General features: G+C 44.5%; 1 protein-coding gene across 3 annotated transcripts in view; it reads right to left on the bottom strand.

Annotated features, from left to right (window-relative positions):
- GALM (galactose mutarotase) overlaps positions 1–20,561 on the bottom strand; it is a 103,367-nt gene that overhangs the window by 16,190 nt on the left and 66,616 nt on the right. For all 3 annotated transcript variants that reach the window (XM_061210551.1, XM_061210552.1, XM_061210550.1), the window contains one exon: positions 18,637–18,718. In XM_061210551.1, coding sequence (XP_061066534.1) covers positions 18,637–18,718 — 82 coding nt within the window. The remainder of the gene's footprint in view (positions 1–18,636; positions 18,719–20,561) is intronic.

The raw sequence follows: 20,561 nt of genomic DNA, 5'->3' as shown, positions 1-20,561 counted from the left end.
ACAGTAGCTGAGGGCAATAACAGCATAGACTTTGGAGTTGGGGAGACTTGGCTCCAAATCTTGACTCTACCAGTGACTTACCCGTTTAACTTCGTGCAGGTTACCTGACCTCTCCAAATGCCCGTTTCTTCAAATGAGGCTTAACTGAAGCGTAACACCTATTTCAAAGGGTAGTTCAATGAGCTAATGCATGTATATGCTTAGTTCAGTGTCTGGTACATATTAAACACTCAGTAAATGGTGGCAATGATGATAATGATGATGGTCATAATAATAGTTAATACTTACAAAGCTCTTAACTAAATGCCAGGAAGTGTTCTAAGCACTTTACACGTATTATCTCATTTAATCTTCACACCTAATGAGGTAGGTCCAGTTACTGTCTCCACTCTACACTCTACACATGCGGCCCGCAGAGGTAGAATAAATTGTCCAAAATCACAGAGCTGGTGAGGATTTAAACCTAAGCAGTCAGGGTTTGAATCTGTGCCCTTAACTACTGTGTTTTCCTGATGATGATGTGTCAAAATCAGCCCTTTTAAACAGCCATTCAAGGTCATACCAAGGACTCACTTCACTAAGGTCAGAGGTGCTTTCCACTTCTCTGGCCAGGACTCCCTTGCCTGCCCCCATCAGTTTTCATGGCACCCTGGGGGGACCCGCTGCCCAAGAGCAGTGCATTGCTGGGGCCGGATGTTGATCTATGAGAACCAAGACCACCTTCCCAAATCCCCCTGGATCCACTGGCAGACTCCATTGGCAGACTCGGTCTGCCAATGACTGTTAACTGCTCTCGTGTGAGAGGGGCAGCCCTTCTGCCAGTGTTCGGGGTTTGCTTGATGATTTCAAAAGGGGAACACGTTGGGGCAGAAGAATTTTCCCACATGCTGCTTCAGAGCAGCTCGAGCAGACTCCAGCGACAATGGAGGCTCATAGGAGACCCCTGGCCTCCACTCTTCCCCGAGAGTCACAAGGCTCCCACAGTGACGGTTCACAGGAAGCCAAGAAGAGCAGCAGGGACAGGTCAGCTGATATCCTGACACCATGAAAAAGACAGTAGTTGAAAATAGATAGCCAAATTATGTTAATGGCCTAGGGTCAGAGAACAGAACCAGTAAGGGAGAGAGGGGAGAAATCAGTCCAGCCTTTCTGGTCAGTTGACACAGTGGCAGTGTCAAGAAATGGCTTTACGTGGGAAATTCAGCCCCTCTGATCTCCATCAGTGCTCCCACTTCGCACAAATCACCCCAAACCAACATAGCGCCATCTAAGTTTCGAGGCATACCCCGGACACCCTTACACTGAGACTGCTGCCCCAAGCCCTCCTACACAGAAACGGTGGTCCCATCACAGCTGCTCAGCCTCCTCTGGTTTAGTCTGGACACGGAAGTTGTGTGTTTGTACTAGTGGAGCTGGAGGGCAGGCAGCCTGGAAAGGCAGGGCCGGCCTCCCCGATCTCACTAACGTGCAGGATGTGGTCGTTATCCTCTCTGGGAAGGTGTGCGCTGCAGACCCGGAGTTCTATTTGCTCCTTGCATCTGGCGCTGCCCACAAGAACAACTACACACGCTACAAATTTAGGAGCAGTTCTCTGTCCTGGGAAGAATTCTGGAATGGAGACGAAAAGGAAGGAGGAAGCCTGCTCCCCAGGAACCAAACACAGATGCATTCAAATACAAACCATTCCTGGCCACCCCCTAGGCTTCTCAGACTGGGTCACAAGGCTGGTGGCTCATGGAGCTTGGGGAGATGAAGCATCCAGGCTTCAGTGAGCAGGCTCTGTAGGGAGTTATCAAATGGCCTCTGATCTGTGGCTAATCTAGATGAAGATACAGAAGGTATTTTCCTCAGACTGTGACAGCATGAAGCTGGGAGGCAGATACGCTTGGGATAACAGAATCAGGAATCCAAAAGAAAGTGTAAAGCAGGGGTAAAGCACTGGTTACAAGATGAAATTTATGGATAACAGGAACAGATAGGGTCCTGCACTTGTGTCTGGAAAAAAAAAAAACAAAACCCCAAACCAAAGGACACCAGCTAGGTTTAGATTGTAACCCTAACCCCAGGTACAAAACAATCTTCTGAGGTTCTATTTCCTTACTTGTGAAATTGGGACACTATAGCCCCTCCCTCATTACGTTGTCATGAAGATTAAGGACAGTTGATACAGGGAAAGTACCCAGCACAGTGATGTGATGGCTCTTCGTACCGTGCTTCACACACAGGCGGTCTGGTTCCAGAGCCTTTGTTCTTAACCGTCATGTTACATTTACTCTCATAAATGTTAAGTCTAGTTACTACAATTATTACCGACTAGGGAGAGATGTAGCTGAGCCACAGCTTGTATGAAAATGACTTTAAGGATGTGGTTGGCAGGAAGTTCGATGGAAGTCACATAAAGACTGTAATGAGGTGTTGACAGCTCTTGGTTACTGTCTGCAGCGCAGGCATCACAGGATGACCTGAGGATGTTCTGCCTCAAGAAGAAATGAGTTGGGGGGCGACATGACAGCTGCCTTCTAAGGTCATAAGCCTGCTCTTTAGGGACCTGAGGCCCAGAACTAAGCCAAGTGGGGGTGGGCTCTAGGTAGACGGATTTCAGCTCAATATCAGGAAGGCCCTTCCTACGTGCTGGCCCAGGATGGGCAGTGAGCATCCTGTCCAGGAGGCACCTGAGTGTCGGCAAAGCCCGTGGTTCTGAGATTCAAATACTCGACTGGTGGGTGGTGGTTGGAAAAGATAAGGTCCTTTCCAACCGTGACATTCCAGGACTATAGGTCCAATGGCCCATGTGACAAACACAGTGAAGCAAGTTGTTCCCTTCGGGGGCACACTGTGATAGTTGGTTAATTCTCTCTCCTTTTTAAATAAAAATTTCAGCTTGTCTTACCTAAGGAAGCCATTGGCTGAGAGCAGCTCTTTGCAGAATGAACTATAAAGAATGGCTTTTGATAAGAGAGGCTGAGTCAGAGAGTGACGTGTTGGAGCGGAAAGGGGAATAAAGGTAGCTAAGGGGCAGCAGGAGGACCCAGCGTTGTTGGGGAGAGAAGCAAATGGGCAGAAATAGGTGTCAAAAGGGGGGGAAAGCAACAAAAGTTACTAGAGGTTACACAGAGCTCTTTACAGCCTTTTCAATAGCTGCTCAAAGCACGGGCCGGGACCACCAGCACAGGCATCACCTGGTGTCTGTTAGACACAGGCTCCACCCCGCACCGAGTCAGAATCTGCGTATCAACAAGTCCCCCAGGTGACTTGTGTGCACTTTAAAGGTGAAAGGCAGTGACGTGGAGACCATCTAAGGGAGACGTAGGCTCAAGTGTGCTGTACTTTCATCTCAAAAAAAAAAAAAAAAGGGGCAGGGGGAGGCGAGGAATGCTGGGGCACGAGGAAGAGTCTGTTCTCCATGGGGACGGCCCAGCTATGCTTCCAGCCCAGCTGCTCCAATTATGTCTGTTTCTTTAGTCAGGTTCAGAACAGTCAGTCAAATTTGCATAAGGAAACCAGCGGTAATGGGGCTCGTGGGCACAGGTACTCATCTGACACCTAATTAAGCCATCTTGGTAAGTCATCTCTAGAATGCCTGTTATTATTTTAGGAAACAACATAAAGAGAATGATAATTAAAAGTAACACCCTGGGTGGGAATTTTGACTTTATTCCAGTGGTTGGCAAGTTAAGTACCTTGGGATTTTTTTTTAAGGTAACATTTCTATAAATTTTCATAGAGCACACGACCTCAAAGCTTGTCTCTGCTGCAGTTTTTTCCCTTTCCTCTGCCGATGCTTCAATTTTGCGGCTTTATTCTACTGCTGGTTTTTATGTATTTATTTATTTTTTCCCACTGAGCACTTTTTGGTTTTGACTTGCAGTGGGGGAGGGCATTACTTCTGGATATTACATGCCATCGGAAGCATAAAATGCTAAACACCGTTGCATGATGTTTTCAGGTGAGAAGACAATTTTACATTTCACAGTTGGGCCCACGTGAGGCATTTTCATGCGTGGAATTTTTCCATCCTAGACTCTCATCAAGATGGTATCTGGGGATTTGCCGCCAGTGTAAAATTCACCCAACTGTCTGCAGCCTCCTAGCCTTCCCGCTAGACCTGGTCTCCTCCTGAGTGCCGCCACGTTCCCCTGGACTTCCAGGTGTGCATGAGGGCCCTCACATCCTTTGTTACCTTCCCCGGGCCCACTGTCTATGACCTGAGCCACTTGGTTAGTAACACCCTTATTGACCTGCTTTACACCCTGTCCTCTCCTCCTGCCCCTCCTTCCAGACAAAACCCAACTAGGGATCATCCCACAAGCCACCTTCTCTGCTTCTGACTCCAGCTGCTGAGAGAAACTGGAGAGAATCCCCAGAACCAACTGGGGCCGCCACAAATTCATGGTCTCAATCCTCTCCTGGATTCTCGGCACCACTTGATACACATTTTACTCATCTTCAATCAGCTCCTCTCCCACCAGAAAACCTCTTCCTGACCCTGCATCTGCACCTCACAGAGGCACCCTCTTCTTTCTCTCAGAGCTTTTTGAACGCGGATTCAACACCAGTAGCTTCCTTAGCTCACTCAGGTAGCTTTTTACAAGTTCAGATTCCCTGGCCCCATGTTAGAACACATGAATGGGAGTCTCTACGGTGGGCCCAGGATGCTGTATTCAAAAGTTGCCTTAGCTGGGAACCACTCAGTGGCCTACATTCCCTGACCCTCTCCCCTCATTTCCAGTTACTCCTCCAACTGTCACAGTCTGGCTTCTCCCTTCACACTCTGTGAAACGGGTCAGCAGTGACAGCCACTATAGCCCAGGCACTCCGCCCAGGTCTCCCAGGCTGGACCTCTCTGGGATACTGACGTTGCTGGTCACTCCAAGACTTCTAGATGCCTTTTCTCCTTTTTCGCCTTCTTTCTCTGACCATCTTCTCGGTGCCTTTAGTGTGAGTCTTTCTTGCACCTTAAATATGGGTGGTGGTTTCCTCTGGTTCCCCTGGGTTTGGCCCTCAGACCTCTGATCTCCTCAACCTGTGGTTCCTCCCTGGGAAATCCACATGGCTTAATTTACAAAGCACATGCTGATTTATACTCCTGCACTCATTTCTCTCCTAACATCATACCCATCTGTCCAACTGCTTGCTGGACATCCCCACGTGGCTGCCCCACAGGCACCTTAACCTCAAATACCCTGAGACCAAATCCACTCTTTCCCCAGCTCCTCCCATCTCTAATCCCACCCCTGTGTCAGCTCCTTCTCCTCTATTCCCTGCTACTTAATATCTCTATTTCTGCTGCCTAGGAGCTGCCCTAGAAACCTAGAAGCCATCATCATACAGCCTTCCTGCTTCCTCACCTACTACCTTCCATTCAGGCCTCCTGATTTTTACTTCTTAAATATTATAAGACTACATTTCTTCCATCTGACCTCTCGTTTAGGTCCTCCTCATCTCTTGCTTGGACTACTAAAATAGACACTTCATCAGTCTCTATCTCCAGTCAGGCCCTGTCCCCAACACTTCCTGGGGTGGTATTTGTAAAATGCCAGTCTTGCTAGGTCAATTCCCTGACTTAAAATCCTTCAAAGTCTTACATGATTTAAAGATAAAATCCTAGCTCCTTACTATGGCACAGAATGCCCATGAAGACTACACTCAACTACAAGGCTGGGACCAGGATGAGGCAATCTAGGACCCAGGGTGCAAAATTTAAGGAGACACTCGCTCTCAGGTGCTGACCCTGCGCCTGCATGACCCTGAAAGTGAGTGCTGCCTTAAATTTTGCACGCTAGGTGCTGCACCTCTCTTGCCTCACCCTAGCCTCCACCCTGCCAAACTGTCTCTGTAGCTTTTGACTTAACAGCCTACCCTCACACCCACATTCCGTACTTATTAGTACTCTTACTCTCCTTGTTGCTAGATCCTCACAGACACTAAGAAGCTTCTCGAAGCTCAGGGTGATATCGAGAAGGCCTCTTCCTACCCTCGCCTCCATGCTCCCTTAGTCCCATGGGCATCACCTCTACCACTGCCCTGACTACATTAGATTCTTCACTCCCTGTGAGCCTCTCAAGGGCACAGGTAGTGTTTCTATGGTCAGTGCCCCAGGGAGCATGTAGCAATCACTAGGTGTTCCACAAATGTTAGCTGAACTGAATGCAAGTCTGCTCTGAGAACTTGCTTGAGTTAGCCTCAGGCCCATGGCACAAAGCCCACAGTTACCTCTCATCCCTTTCAGAATGGGGTGACCTCTAAGGATTGTTATACACCAGGTATGAACTAGAGCCAGGCGCCTGTCCAGACCTAGGGTGGGGGAGGGCGGATGGTAGCCATAAGCTCTTAAAGGGTGGCAGTCAGAGTTCTAGCAAATAACTCCCCTCTGACAAATTTACTTGCTGTTACTCTGAAATTTTCAGAGGAATTATGCAATGTCTGGCCAAGTGTTAATTTCTGAGCTTTCTTCCTGCCAAATTGTCACCATGCTGGCTCATGTTTGCCAATCTCGTAGCAGTGATATTTTCTAGGAGGGAACACGAGTCGCTTTGCAAGTATTCTGGAGTCTCATAAAGCTGTTCTTGGGGCCATTTTATAAGGTGGGATTCAGTAATGCATCCCCTTGGAGGGTATCATTGCTACCAGGAGAGTTCCTTGGAGTTTCTGTATTGAACTTTCTTAGACACTGTCTAGGAGGGACCTGTCATAGAAGAAACAGCTCTAGGGTAAATAACAGTCTATAAGATCCAATATCACCAGTTTTACTCCTTTAGTGTCATTCAAGTATTTTCTTAACTGTAGCCTTATTGCTTTGATGACAGGACCTGTGCTATGTACGTGGCTGTATGTTCTCCACGCTGCCTGGGTGTACCTATTTTGCTCAACATTGCTTCCCCAGGGCTGCACAGTACCTGGCGCATAGTAGGTACTTGATCTCAGCAGGTGATGGAGCATGGGAGAAGAAACCTGGGGGATAGACTTGGACCTGGACGGGCTAGTCTCCAGAACTGCAGAGCTGAGGGTAACAAACACAACACCATGCTCTGGCTTTCCACTTAGAGGGAGGCCCCAGCATGTCTGCCTGCTCCCACACTCCACAGACTGATGACCAGGCCTGGAATCCTGACTGCACAAGGGCTGGTGAGTATTGGAAGACAATTTCATTCATCTGATCAAGCAGAAACAAACTCTGGCCATCCAACCCAGAGTGTTGGCTGCTGTAGCTCCTCTGGGTAGGACCTTGGGGAAGTTACTCTTCTTCCTCCTCTAGCTAGCCTTCTAGCTCCCTTTAGGGAATTTAATTTTAATTTAATAAAAATTTAATAAAAAAATTTTCTTTTAAACCACCCTGAAGATTACAAAGAGGGAAATACACCATTGCTAGTCTCAAAAAAGATGGCTACCTTGCAAACGATGCAACCAACAAGGGATTAATCTCCAAAATTTACAAACAGCTCATGTGGCTCAATAGAAAAATAAAAACAACCCAATCAAAACATGGGCAGAAGACCTAAATAGACATTTCTCCAAAGAAGACAGGGCTAAGAGGCACATGAACAGATACTCAACATTGCTAATTTATTAGAGAAATGCAAATCAAAACTACAAGGAGGTATCACCTCACACTGATCAGAATGGCCATCATCAAAAAATCTACAAACAGTAAATGCTGGAGAGGCTGTGGAGAAAAGGGAACCCTTCTACACTGTTGGTGGGAATGTAAATTAGTACAGCCGCTATGGAGAACAGTATGGAGGTTCCTTAAGAAATTAAAATAGAGTTACCATATGATCTAGCAATCCCACTCCTGGGCATATATCCAGAGAAAAACATGGTTCGAAAGGATACATGCACCCCAATGTTCATTGCAGCGCTGTTTACAATAGCCAAGACATGGAAGCAACCTAAATGTCCATTGACAGATGAATGGATAAAGAAGAGGTGGTACATATATACAATGGAATATTACTCAGCCATTAAAAAGAATGAAATAATGTCATTTGCAGCAACATGGATGGACCTGGAGATTATCATACTAAGTGAAGTAAGTCAGACAGAGAAAGACAAATATCATATGATATCGCTTATATGTGGAATCTAAAAAAAATGATACAAACGAACTTATCTACAAAATAGAAACAGACTCACAGACTTAGAGAAAGAACTTATGGTTACCGGGGGGAAGAAGGAGGGGGAGGGATAGATTGGGAATTTGGGATTGACATGTACACACTGATCTATTTAAAACAGATACCCAACAAGGACCTAATATATAGCACAGGGAACTCTGCTCAATACTCTGTAATAACCTAAATGGGAAAAGAATTTGAAAAAGAACAGATACATGTATATGTATAACTGAATCACTCTGCTGTACACCTGAAACTAATACAACACTTAATCAAATATACTCCAATATAAGATAACAATTAAAAAACAAAACAAAACCAAAAAAAGATGACTATCTTTATGTATAATAATACATAATGGGGCAACCATAAATTATCATTACCTCAAGAGGGGAAACAAGACCAGAAAATCCCTCTGTGGACCAAGATGATGTGACCAACTCACACAGAGTTTGACACAGAATTTCAGGGGCTGGGGACTTCCCTGGCGGTCCAGTGGTTAAGACTTTGCCTTCCAGTGCAGGGGGTGTGGGTTCAATCCCTTGTCAGGAGCTAAGATCCCACATGCCTCACAGGCCAAAAAACCAAAACATAAAACAGAAGCAATATTGTAACAAATTCAATAAAGACTTTTAAAAAATGGTCCACATCAAAAAAGTCTTAAAAAAAAAAAAATTTCAGGGGCTCATGAATCCCTTGAAGTTCTTTCATCATCTTCCTAGACATACAAGTATGGACCCTGGTTAAGAATATCTGGGTTAGAAGTTCCGTGTGGTCTTCGAATCATTGTTAGAAACTGACAGGACCTCAGAGTTCAACTAATGTAACCGTCATCTAATGAGATTTTACAGATTAGGTTATGAGGACCAAAGGGTTTTCATGGCTGACTTGAGAGCAAAGATGGTGGGTAGCAGAACTGAGACCTGCATCCAGGTTTGCTGAATTCCAGTTATCACACGGTATTGCTTTAATACACTATGTTTAAAACAAATGTAAAGAAGAGAGAAGAGTGGAAAAAGACTGACAAGGGGTGGAGGGGGAAAGGAAGGAGTAGTTGTTCATAGCACGTGCAGACTGGCTGCTACTTGGTTTCACTTTTCTGTTTATCGTAGATTAGTTTTCTAGCTTCAAGCCAAAGAGACCGGGCCTGAAGCTCCCTTCTAGCTTCCTACTTTGGATCTGAACTAGTAAGTCCTGATAGAACATCTGAGGTAGACTTAATGGAGAGGAAGATAAGGGAGCCTGGGCACACTCTAAAACAGATTATGTCATTACGAAAACCCCAGAGCAACAAAGAATCCACTGTTTCCAGGAAGTGGGGGAAACATTTCTAAGGAGAAAGTATGAGCCTTGAAGAGAGTAGGGGTATATGCAGCAAGGAAGGGGTATCGAGTGGTCCCTGTGGGTGGGAGGGGGATGCTGAAACAGGGTGAGGTGTGAGTGAGGCACGCTGGGGGATGGGTCTGGGAGGCAGCTGGTGTCTGGCCTGGGAGCCATCTAAAAGGTTTTTTAAACTGGAGAGTATCAAAGTAAGATTTGCATTTTAGTTAGATATCTTTAGTAACCAGATGGAGGAAAGATCTAAAGAGATTTTTTTCCTCTAGTTAGAGAGCTGTTTTCCAGATTCATTCGTTCATTCACTGATCCCAAATTATGAAGCTCGTAATATAAACCTGGCGCTGATCTAGAGGAGAAAAGACAACCTACACTGGGACAGTGACGATGGAGATGGAGCCATATAATCAATGATACATATTGAAGAGACAGATTCAAGAAATATTAGTTGTTAAAAATCATCAGGAGCTAATGACTAACAGTATGGGGATGGGTGCGGGGAGGGACTGAAAAGGAAAGAGGAAGCATATTGATGGATGGTTGAAACAAATTCAGAGGATTTTTAGGGCATACTCTGTATGATACCATCATGATGGATACACGTCATTATACATTTGTCCAAACTCATAGAATATACCACACTAAGAGTGAACCCTAGGGACTTCCCTGGCGGTCCAGTGGTTAGGACTCTGCACTTCCACTGCAGGGGGTGTGGGTTCGGTCCCTGGTCGGGGACCTAAGATCCTTCAAGCTGCGCAGTGTGGCCCCCCCCAAGAAAGAGTGAAGCCTAATGAAAATTATGAACTTTGGGTGATAAAGACATGTCAGTGTTGGGTTTTTTGTTTTTAATAAATTTATTTATTTTATTTATCTATTTTTGGCTGCGTTGCATCTCCGTTGCCGCGTGTGGACTTTCTCTAGTTGCGGCCAGCGGGGGCTACTGTTCGTTGCGGTGCGCGGGCTTCTCATTGCGGTGGCTTCTCTTGTTGCGGAGCACGGGCTCTAGGCGCGCGGGCTTCAGTAGTTGTGACACGTGGACTCAGTAGTTGTGGCTCGCAGGCCTAGTTGCCCTGCAGCATGTGGGATCTTCCCGGACCAGGGATCGAACCCGTGTCCCCTGCACCGGCAGGCGGATTCTTAACCACTGCGCCACCAGGGAAGCCCCTCAATGTAGGTTTATCAGTTATAACAAATGCACCACCCTGGTGGTGGGTGTTGATAAGGGGGGGCCGTCATGTGTGGGACTGGGGGTTAGGGGAAATCTCTGTACCTTCTGCTCAGTTTTTCTGTGAACCTAAAACTTCTCTAAAAAAAATTAAGTCTTATTACAAAAAATTAGCAGGCCCTGACGATGATGTTGAGTAGGGTGGGGAGGTGGGATGAAAAGGAAAGAGGAAGCATATTGATGGAGGGTTGAAACTAATATTATATCCACTATTTTAGAATTATATAAAGTCTAAAGGAGTTTTCTGTTAAGAAGCTCTGCAAAGATTAAAACACGGAGATCAAAACAGTCTTCATCTGCACCATCTTTGAACTGGGAGACTACTTTGGAATTTGTTATTTCTCCAGGTCAGAGACTTAGACCTGCCCTAGGGAGGTAATTATAAAAGCAGCTGAATTGTAGGTTGAACACAGAGAGGTTGAAATAAAATACAAATGTCTTGCTGAGCTTCTCTCCGCAGCCTCGTGGTAAGCCTTTCCTACCAGAATTCTAATTTTGTCAAAATGGAGTTGCTTTCATGTAATTTTAGTAGGACCTTTCAAAAATGGAGAGCAGCAAGAACTGCTCTCCACAAGTGAACACAGATGGGCTGGCGGACAAAGTGGATTGGTAAATTTTTATAAAAATAAAAGGTATCTCATCTCAAGGAAGAGAATAAGATGGGATTTTACTAATGTTACTTTAAGAGACAAAAGACCCAATCGAATCATTCATTTTTGCTGTCTTAATTACTTATCTACTACGAGTAAAGAATAGCACAATTAAAAGGAAAAAAAAAAAAGCTATGTGCTGTAAATGCCTATAAAGACACATGCTTAGTTTTGCACTGTGCTGTACACATCATAAAGTCTTGCTGGGCTGGTGGCCCAGATCGCCTCCAAGTCTCACAGTTCTGTAAGGCGAAAGTATGAAATGTAATATTTACAACGCTGGGAATGAATTAATCCCTGGAGAAACAGGGATTTTCTGTTTCTCACCTGCTCACATTCAGCTGGCTTAGTACCTGAGCAGGGTACCAGGGACCGTTTTCCTCCTGTTGCCACAGGGCAGGACACTAGACTCAGGTCTCGAAGCTAAATATCTGACATGTCAGCACAGAGACCTGGCACTGGAGTGTTCTCTCTCTGTGGACGTCCACCTGTCCTTCCTGGTAAACGGCTTCCAGGAGTTCCACCTCTGGGAAACTACAGGGAGAGCCCGGACAACAACATAAAAAACATACTCAAGGTGACCTGAAGATGCCCCAATAACAGAGTATGTGCCCATCCTAAGTAGTAGCAAATGCTATAAGGGCTGCACATTTTTTTAAGTTGAAAAAAACAACTGCTCGGAAAAACCAAAGCTACACTAACTGCTGACATGCAAACCCAGTTTTGACAGCTTAGCTGCAACTCTGCTCCTGGTCTACAGGTGAAATGAGCGCTCAGCCTTGCACAGACCTTCTATTGGTGCAGGAGAGAGGTGCCTGTGAGCAAGGACCATGGCTCACATTTGCTGAGGCATTTCCAGTGGGCTTTGGGAAAAGGACAGCCTTTTACCAGAGCAGAGAAAGGGGAAGAATGAAGAAGCCACAGAGTACAGGCTGTTGTCTTCCAGGCTTTTTTGGCAGAAAGGGCTGATGACATTTTATATGCTCCCCCCAAAAGTGTTAAGAGGAAGAAAGGCAGGAGTGAAACAGGTGCCCAAGGCTGCTGGAGGGCTGTGGCCTGCCTTGGGTAGAGGTCTAAATGCAGCTATAAGTTTAAGACGATGGGATCTCATCATATTGTGCTTGCTTTGGTTCCCTGAAACTCTATGTCAAGGTATCCCTTTCCTCTCTACGTAATAATGCCCAGTCAGTAAGCCTGTGATAAACAAAGTGGAGGACAGGACTTCACCTCTCCCCCCAAACACACATGGGGAAAAGGTCCCTTTTCACTGAGTACCTCAGCCACAGTATTACAACCACTGTAAGATAAGAGATGCTACTTTCTCATACAATGGGTTTTCCCATCACCTGAAAAATTATTTGCTGAGGGTCTGTAACCAAGGTAAAAACACCCCCAAAGTTTAGATCTGCATCAGCATTTCCCTTAAGAACTCAGGTCACAGCTTTCATGAAGGGCAAACAAAAAGGAGTTGAAAAACAAATATAAGTATAAATTAACAGCCACAAAAGATGGAGACATGGCCTCTATCTTTGTCTTTCTTTTTTGTTTTTCTCTTTTTAACTATAATTTGAACAAACTTGTTTTCTGTTTTCTTTGCAGAAAAAAAAGCAGAAATAAATTGAGAAGAAGGAGAAACGGGAAGGAAAACAGTGAGAGAAGCTGGGAGGCCACCTGTATAAAAGGTGGCAAAAGAATGAGAACTGACAACTGTCCAAAGCTTTATTTATTTATTAGTTTCTGGCTCCCTGTTTCTTGCCTATATGGTGATCTTGGCTATCTATATAGTCAAGAAATTCATTTAATTTTCTTTTTTTCTGTCTTTTCTTCCTTCCCCCCTCCCCCATCTAACCAGGTCTAGTTAAGGGCTCGCTTTTTAACACCAGACTACCTAGGTTTGCATTCCAGCTTTCCACTGCTCTTTAACTGAGTGGTCCTCCATAAGTTACTTAAACTCCTTGTGCTACAGTTTCCACATCCGTTAAGTAAGAAAAATGAGCAGAACCTACCTTATAGGGTTGTGGTGTGGATTATTTATAAAGTGTCTCTGAAATACCAGCTATTATTATCATAAACCCTCACCTCATCTCACAGATAAACAGTATCTTCCTTTCTCTCAATTCAACACAACCTCAGTCTCTAGATACTTCATATCAATTCCCAGAACCCTTAACAAGTGTGGCTGGTCTAACAGGTTTCTTGCAGCACGTCTCACGGAAGTGGGCTTGGGGTTCAGTCCAGTCCAGTTCTGGCTGACTATCTGGTACACCTGTGAGTCTGCCCTGTGTGGACTGGCCTTGAACTCCAGGCCAGCCTAGGGTCATCCAGGGCCACCCCAGGGATTGCAGCCATATCAGAGCCTGGTGCAGATGGGACCTGGCCCCAGCCAACTGCTTATTGGCCCATCCATTTTCTGCCACCAAAAGCATGCCCTGAATGCTTCAGAAGCCCAGCACTTCCCTGGGGACAGTCCTGCTGTTTCCTGCACTGCCCATTCTTGTTCATCTCCGTCGAAAACACATTTCTCCTCCTCACTGCCTGGCAAAACGCTACTTGCCCTTCCAAGTTTTATTCATTCTCATCTCCTCTACCTGGGAGCCCCCAGGCAGTGCTTTCCTTCCGTACCAAGTCTCTTAGTTACATCTACTTTGACATGATTTTCCAGGTCAGTGGATAAAATTCTGGCTGATTCCTCCACTAGACTGTCAACTCCTGGCAAGCCCAGCTACACTGGGGAGGCATTTCTGAATGACCAAATGACTTTGGACTCGTCTCAGTTAAGCCACTTGCTCGTGGGCTTTTGGTCAATGTTAAGAGTCAGATGAAATCTGAGCTCCTAGAGATTTCCTCTCTGCTGAAAGCGGGCCAGACATGTGAATTCTTACATCACTGAAGGGTAAAGTAGAAGTTACTGCCCTTTTTGAGGAAGTTACAAAGGAATAATACAATTATTTGTTTCTTAAGCATTTCTGAGAAAGGAGGAAGAAAAAAAACCCTATAATTTCAGTTTGTGTCATTGGGCAAACAGATATAATCTATGAGGGACCAGCTAATGTATGGATATGTAAAAGATAATTACAAATTTTTCATGAGCTCTGAAGTTGTTGCAACTTATTTACTTCTGTAATAGAGTTCTAATGAATTTGAAGGGTGGTGGAGATAGCCGTAAAATGTTATACTAAGAGCCTTGTAGAATCACAGAATGTAAGAGTTACAAGTGACCTTGCAGACCAATTATTGGTTCTTAATCATGAGTGCATGATAAAATTTTCACTGGTCCACAGAAAACTGAGATAGATTTGGATAATCAGCTGTCACATTTCTTTAAAAAGTAAGAAAAATTGGGCTTCCCTGGTGGCGCAGTGGTTAAGAATCCGCCTGCCAATGCGGGAGACACGGGTTCGAGCCCTGGTCCGGGAAGATCCCACATGCCGTAGAGCAACTAAGCCCGTGCACCACAAGTACTGAGCCTCCGCTCTAAAGCCCGTGAGCCACAACTACTGAGCCCATGTGCCATAAGTACTGAAGCCTGCGCACCTAGAGCCCGTGCTCTGCAACAAGAGAAGCCACCGCAATGAGAAGCCCACGCACTGCAATGAAGAGTAGCCCCTGCTCGCTGCAACTAGAGAAAGCCCGTGCGCAGCAACAAAGACCCAACGCAGCCAAAAATAAAAATAAATTAAAAAAAAAAAAAAAAAAAAAAGGGGGCTTCCCTGGTGGCTCAGTGGTCGAGAATCTGCCTGCCAATGCAGGGGACACGGGTTCGAGACCTGGTCTGGGAAGATCCCACATGCCGCGGAGCAACTAGGCCTGTGAGCCACAATTACTGAGCCTGCGCGTCTGGAGCCTGTGCTCCGCAACAAGAGAGGCCGCGTCAGTGAGAGGCCCGCGCACCGCAATGAAGAGTGGCCCCCACTTGCCACAACTGGAGAAAGCCCTCGTACAGAAACGAAGACCCAACACAGCCATAAATAAATAAATAAATAAATAAAAAGACTTTCTATTTCAAAAAAAAAAAAAATTCAATTTAAAGGGTCATTTTTTATTCTGAGATTAAATTTTCTCCACTTTTGTGGTGTTAATATATTCTTTCTTTTGAAAAATGAAAAATGGTGATTATGAATGGTAGTTTCAGCTTTTTTTTTTTTTAAATGTAGCCTATTTATCTCTGTTCCTTATTATTATCCCAATTGGTTAAATGTTTTTTAATTGAAATATAATATGCATATATTCCCAACTAATTTTAATAGCCCTGTTATTTGTAATAGCTTTCTAGCTTGGCAAAATGAAAAGTTGGGCAACCCCAGATAAGTTTCCCAAACTGTTTTTTAAATAAAATTTATGGGTCTGATTTATGAAAATTTATGAACCCTGATTGAGTTCAACCTCCTATTTGCAGAAAAGGAAATAAGAGTCTATAGAGGTTAAATGTTAAAGCATTATACATGCACCCAAGGTCCCCTAGCTAGTCAATAGCAAAGCCAAGACTAGACGCTGGGCTCTTGCCTCCCTGAAAGTCCAGAGATCTCACAGCTGACTCAACTTCACAGGTGTTCAGTATTAGTACAGAGCGTAGAACTTGATCCTAAAGCCACTTACAGTGGAGAACTGAGATGAACATGAGTTCTATGCAGTCAATTAGATTGCATGTTAAGCTGTACTTTGCTTTGCCACAATTATCTCTTACAATCATGACAAATAATCTTCACCTGGTATGAGTTATGCATTTTTTTTTTTTTTTTTTTTGTGATTTTCATCTGATCAAAACTCAGCAGGATAGCATAAAATTTTATAAATATACAGAAATAAATATGCCCTTATTTCATCACCTCCATGTATAAGCTACTTAGTTCATTTTCTTCCTTATCAGTCACAAAACAGGAGCTGCCACCATTTTTCCCTTGCAGTTCACATCACATAGTTCTAATGCAATAATTCTGCATCTAGGACAAGATGGGCCAGCTTATTCACGTCCATCTATTGAGCCATGTCAATATCAGAAGATAACACATTACCAAGACAAACATAAAAGCCGTGGAGCCAGAAAAACATTCAACACTGTGATGCCAAAAATTTTTAATCCGTGTATCTTGATTCCTCATTATTATTCTAATTAGTTTTGTAGTCGCCTTGTTTATAGGAGTTTCTAATTCCTGCTGTTAACTGAAGTTGCTGTTCAGTATGCAGGCTCACATTCTTTTTCCCCTTAAGAATTTTGAACTAGCAGCCATAAACACAGCCCTATTGTTTTAAAGATGCCGAAATAAAGACGCCCAAACAAAAGCCCTTACCTAAAGTAAGGCAGGTAGGTGCCCAGTAAACTTTAGTATCTTACTTGGATCCCTGGGTCTTTCTTTTTTTCCAATTTTGAAAATTTGAAATAATTTTAGACTTAAAAAATGTTGCAAAAATAATATATCTATGGGTACCCTTCACCCACCTTTCTCTGCCCTTTTTCTGCCTCATGATCCAGTCTAGGATCCCATGTTGCATTTAATTATTGTATCACAATCTCCTCTGTGACTGCTCCTCAGTCTTTTTTTGTCCTTCACGATCTTGATATATTTGAAGAGTATTGGTCAATTATTTTGTAGACGATCCCTCAATTGGGTTCATGTAATGTCTTCTCCTGAATGGACTGAGGTTCTGCATTTTTGACAGAAAGCCACACAAGTGATGTGCTTTTTTCAGTGCATCATATGAGGGGGATGTAATGTCAATAGTCTTATTACTTGTGATGTAAACCAAGTAACTAACAAAGATGGTGCCCTTGGCTTCTAATTGCTCATATTGTATCATCTAAGCCCTTTATTGGAGCAGAGGTGACAACTAAGGCAGTAGTACCCTTACACAGAGTGGGAACAGAAGGGACAGGTCTTTCTGACCTTTCACCATAGCTACCATAGCAACGGGCTTCTGGAGGGCTGGCGCCCTAAACAGAAGCCTGAGAGAACAGACCACAGGACATAAGCCATCTGATAATGGAGCTATGAGGTAACACATCCGAGAAGGCAAGTCACTGTCAGACACAGGCAAGGGACCTAGATAAGGCAAGGGCAGCACGAAGGTGGCCCTTCCTCCAGAAGGCGAACTGATACAGAAAGTGTTTGTGTCTTTCTAGATTTCTGTTCTTCCTTCCCTTCATCCTCTACTTTTGTTTACTTTAGTTTTCTTTGACGATGCCTTCTACATTCAGCTGATCTCTGATTTTAACAAAATCCCAATAAGAATATGTATCTACTGCTTTGGGGATAATTACTACAAGTTAATTTCTATAAACTGCCACAAATAACAGCACCCCTGCCATTCATCTTGTTGTCATCTATCTGTCCCCTGGAGCCAGATGGGGGTACATGTACAATCTAGTACAAAACTATACCCGTCAATCCTGGAGATAACACATGAACCAAGGTTCTTTCTTTCCTTTTTTAAATTGAGATATAATTCACATACCCTTTTAAAGTGCACAATTCATCAATGTTTAGTATATTTACAAGGTTGTGCAACCATCACCACTGTCTAATTCCAGAATCTTTCACCCCAAAAAGAAATCTAGTACCCATTGTCACTCCCCATTCTCCTCTGTCCCCGGCACCTGGCAACTCACTCATCTACTCTCTATCTCTATGGATTTGCCTATTGAACCAAGGTACTTTTGATCGCAAATAATGATAACCAAAATGATCTCAATCCACTAAACCTAGGAGACACACACACACACACACACACACACACACACACACACACACACACACACATGAAATTTGACTCTGCCAACACCTCGCCTTCCCTTTGGTACGCAGAACTCCTCCTTCCACCCCATCCCCCTAACTGTGTCTCGGAGGTGATGTATCTGTATTTGTCCCCCTCAGGGTACAACCCATCCAACCCTTTCCTTTTCTGTCAAAAACTATGACATGTTCTATCAGCGTCCTGCATTTGTGAGGTAATGCTTAGGTAAATTTATCTCTGCTAAAATGCTAAGGAGTAACAGACTTACATTTTAATGGAGAACTTCTGGAGTCTATGGCTCAGCTAGGATGACCATCTGACCCAGTTTTTTGGGATTATCTCAGTTTATGCCTGTTGCCCTGGCAAAATTATTAATAGCATCCCCTTTCCCTCTCAAGAGTGTCCTGGTTTGGGTGTTTAAGTATACGGTCACCCAACCATAACTAAAATAAATGACTAATCATGGTAATTATGGGCATTGTGTCAGGCCAACAAGGGAAATATATTTAGGGAAATGAAGTTTTAATGTTTCTCACATTGCACCCCAGCTCTGCATTCCCATAAAAGGTTTAAATTCACCAACCTGTAGGAATCAGGGTTTCATCCACAGGCAAAAAAGCATCAGCTTCTATAGTGACTTCATGGTCATATATATTCGGGGAACCCTGGGAGAGAAAAAGTAGAGAAAGAAAAGAAGGTTTAATGCTCAGTCTTATTTTATATAGTTGCTTTATAACTTCTCTTGCAGAAATGTTTTCAAGTATTGACGAAAACTTTAGAAATCCCATTTGACCTATGATGATGATGAATTCGTTCATTTAAGTTAGGTAGATAGGAGCTCAAAAATAGCAGCCGATACATTTGGAAGAAACTTTCGAGTGTGACCCCAGCGTGCATGTTCTTTTCTGAATGGAATTATGAAAGTGAAAAGTCAGAGAAACAAAAGTGGTTTGAAAGCCTTTTGGATTTTGACTTATTAGCAGAGGGTTTTCTTCTACTGTCCTCACATGCCAGGCAAACAAAAGAGCAAGGGTCAGTGACCTGTAACACACAGGTGCTGGACAGCCAAAGCATCACCTCTAGGCTCACTAGGGGTGGGCCATGTCACCCCTTCTCTGGCCTAGTTCCCACTCAGAGGACCCACTCCCTGCTCCATGGCAGAAGCCTGGAAGTCAGAACTGGGGTCCCATCTCCCCCATAAAGATGCAGCCTGCCCTCCTGGCGGAGTCAAAGGCTGGCCCCTGAAGCACTGGTCAGTGGTCAGAAAGGCCTGGGGTCTAGTTCTGGACTTATTTCCTTCAGTATAAAATTGGGCTGATGTCCCCATTCTGTCCAGGGTTCTTGGGGAACAGTTCAGTAAGGATGTGTTGTGTTGCTTGCAAACTGGAAAATACACATATATGTTTCTAATAAAAAAGATTACATTTTAATAGCGGTATTTTAAAGCTTCACAGCAAAAGATGTGGAAAGGAAACCAAGTGAGGGCTTTTGCTGAGTGAATGCTCAAAAATAAACGAAACCAGTAGTTTTCCGCTAGGGGTGATTTTGCCCCACAGGTGTCTCGAGACATTTTTGATTGTCACGGCTGGGGGTGGTAATGCTACTGGGGAAGCAGTCGTGTGAAGAGGCCAGGGATTCTGCCAAACAGCCTACCATGCTCAGGACAGCCTCCGCACCCCGGCAACAAGGAGTCATCTGGCCCCAAATGTCAACAGTGCCGAGGTTGAGAAACCCTGAGCTCAGCTAAACTGAAGCCTCCGAGGGGTTCCTGAGAAGTGAGCAGAGAGAGGCAGAGTGCTCTGGGTTAACTGAAAACATATTCTGCTGTCAGAAGGCCTCAGCCACACAACCAAATGGAGTCATCCAGAGGACAAAGGCCAAGATTTCAGAGGCTGTGAGAATCGATGTCTAAACGTGACAGAAACTGGTTTATTTACCCTACCAGGAGGCTCTGTTTCTAAAGAACTATGATTCCCTTGTACTGTCCCAGCGGTCAAGGGTAGGAGTGGGTGGGAGACAAGGCTGGGGCAGAGGCTTCTGCCCACACTATCTTAGCCACTTGTTTGGTCCCTGATCTGACCTGGGAAGGCAGGTCCAAAATGGGAGTGGCCTGCACCCCTGCCTAGAGCTGTTCCAGCCTAGAGGGGTCTCTCTCCCGTGTGGCTCTCCCTACTGTCACCTCGTGCCTCAGGCTCCTGCCGGTACCGAACAGGCCCCTGGGACTGAGGGCAGCAGCTGTGACGGAATGAGAATTTGGGACTCTATCTTTGGCTCTAATTGTTCAATGCTTAGTTCAAGGTTGAGTAGTATTCCATTGTATAAATATATCACAACTTATCTGTTCTCCTATTGATAGACTTTTGGGTTGTTTTGAGGTTTTTTTATTATTATGAATAGAGCTTCTTAGGAATTTCCTTGTTCTGTTTGTTTTTTAGCACTAGGGCAGGAAGAAAATGATTCAGTATGAAAATCACACACCACTAAATTGAGTCCAAGATGTTGGGAAGA

Source organism: Eubalaena glacialis, chromosome 14 (assembly GCF_028564815.1).
Source record: "Eubalaena glacialis isolate mEubGla1 chromosome 14, mEubGla1.1.hap2.+ XY, whole genome shotgun sequence".
NCBI classification, from domain to species: domain Eukaryota; kingdom Metazoa; phylum Chordata; class Mammalia; order Artiodactyla; family Balaenidae; genus Eubalaena; species Eubalaena glacialis.
Note: the sequence above shows the minus strand (reverse complement) of the source record. Positions and strands in the feature narration are given on the sequence as shown.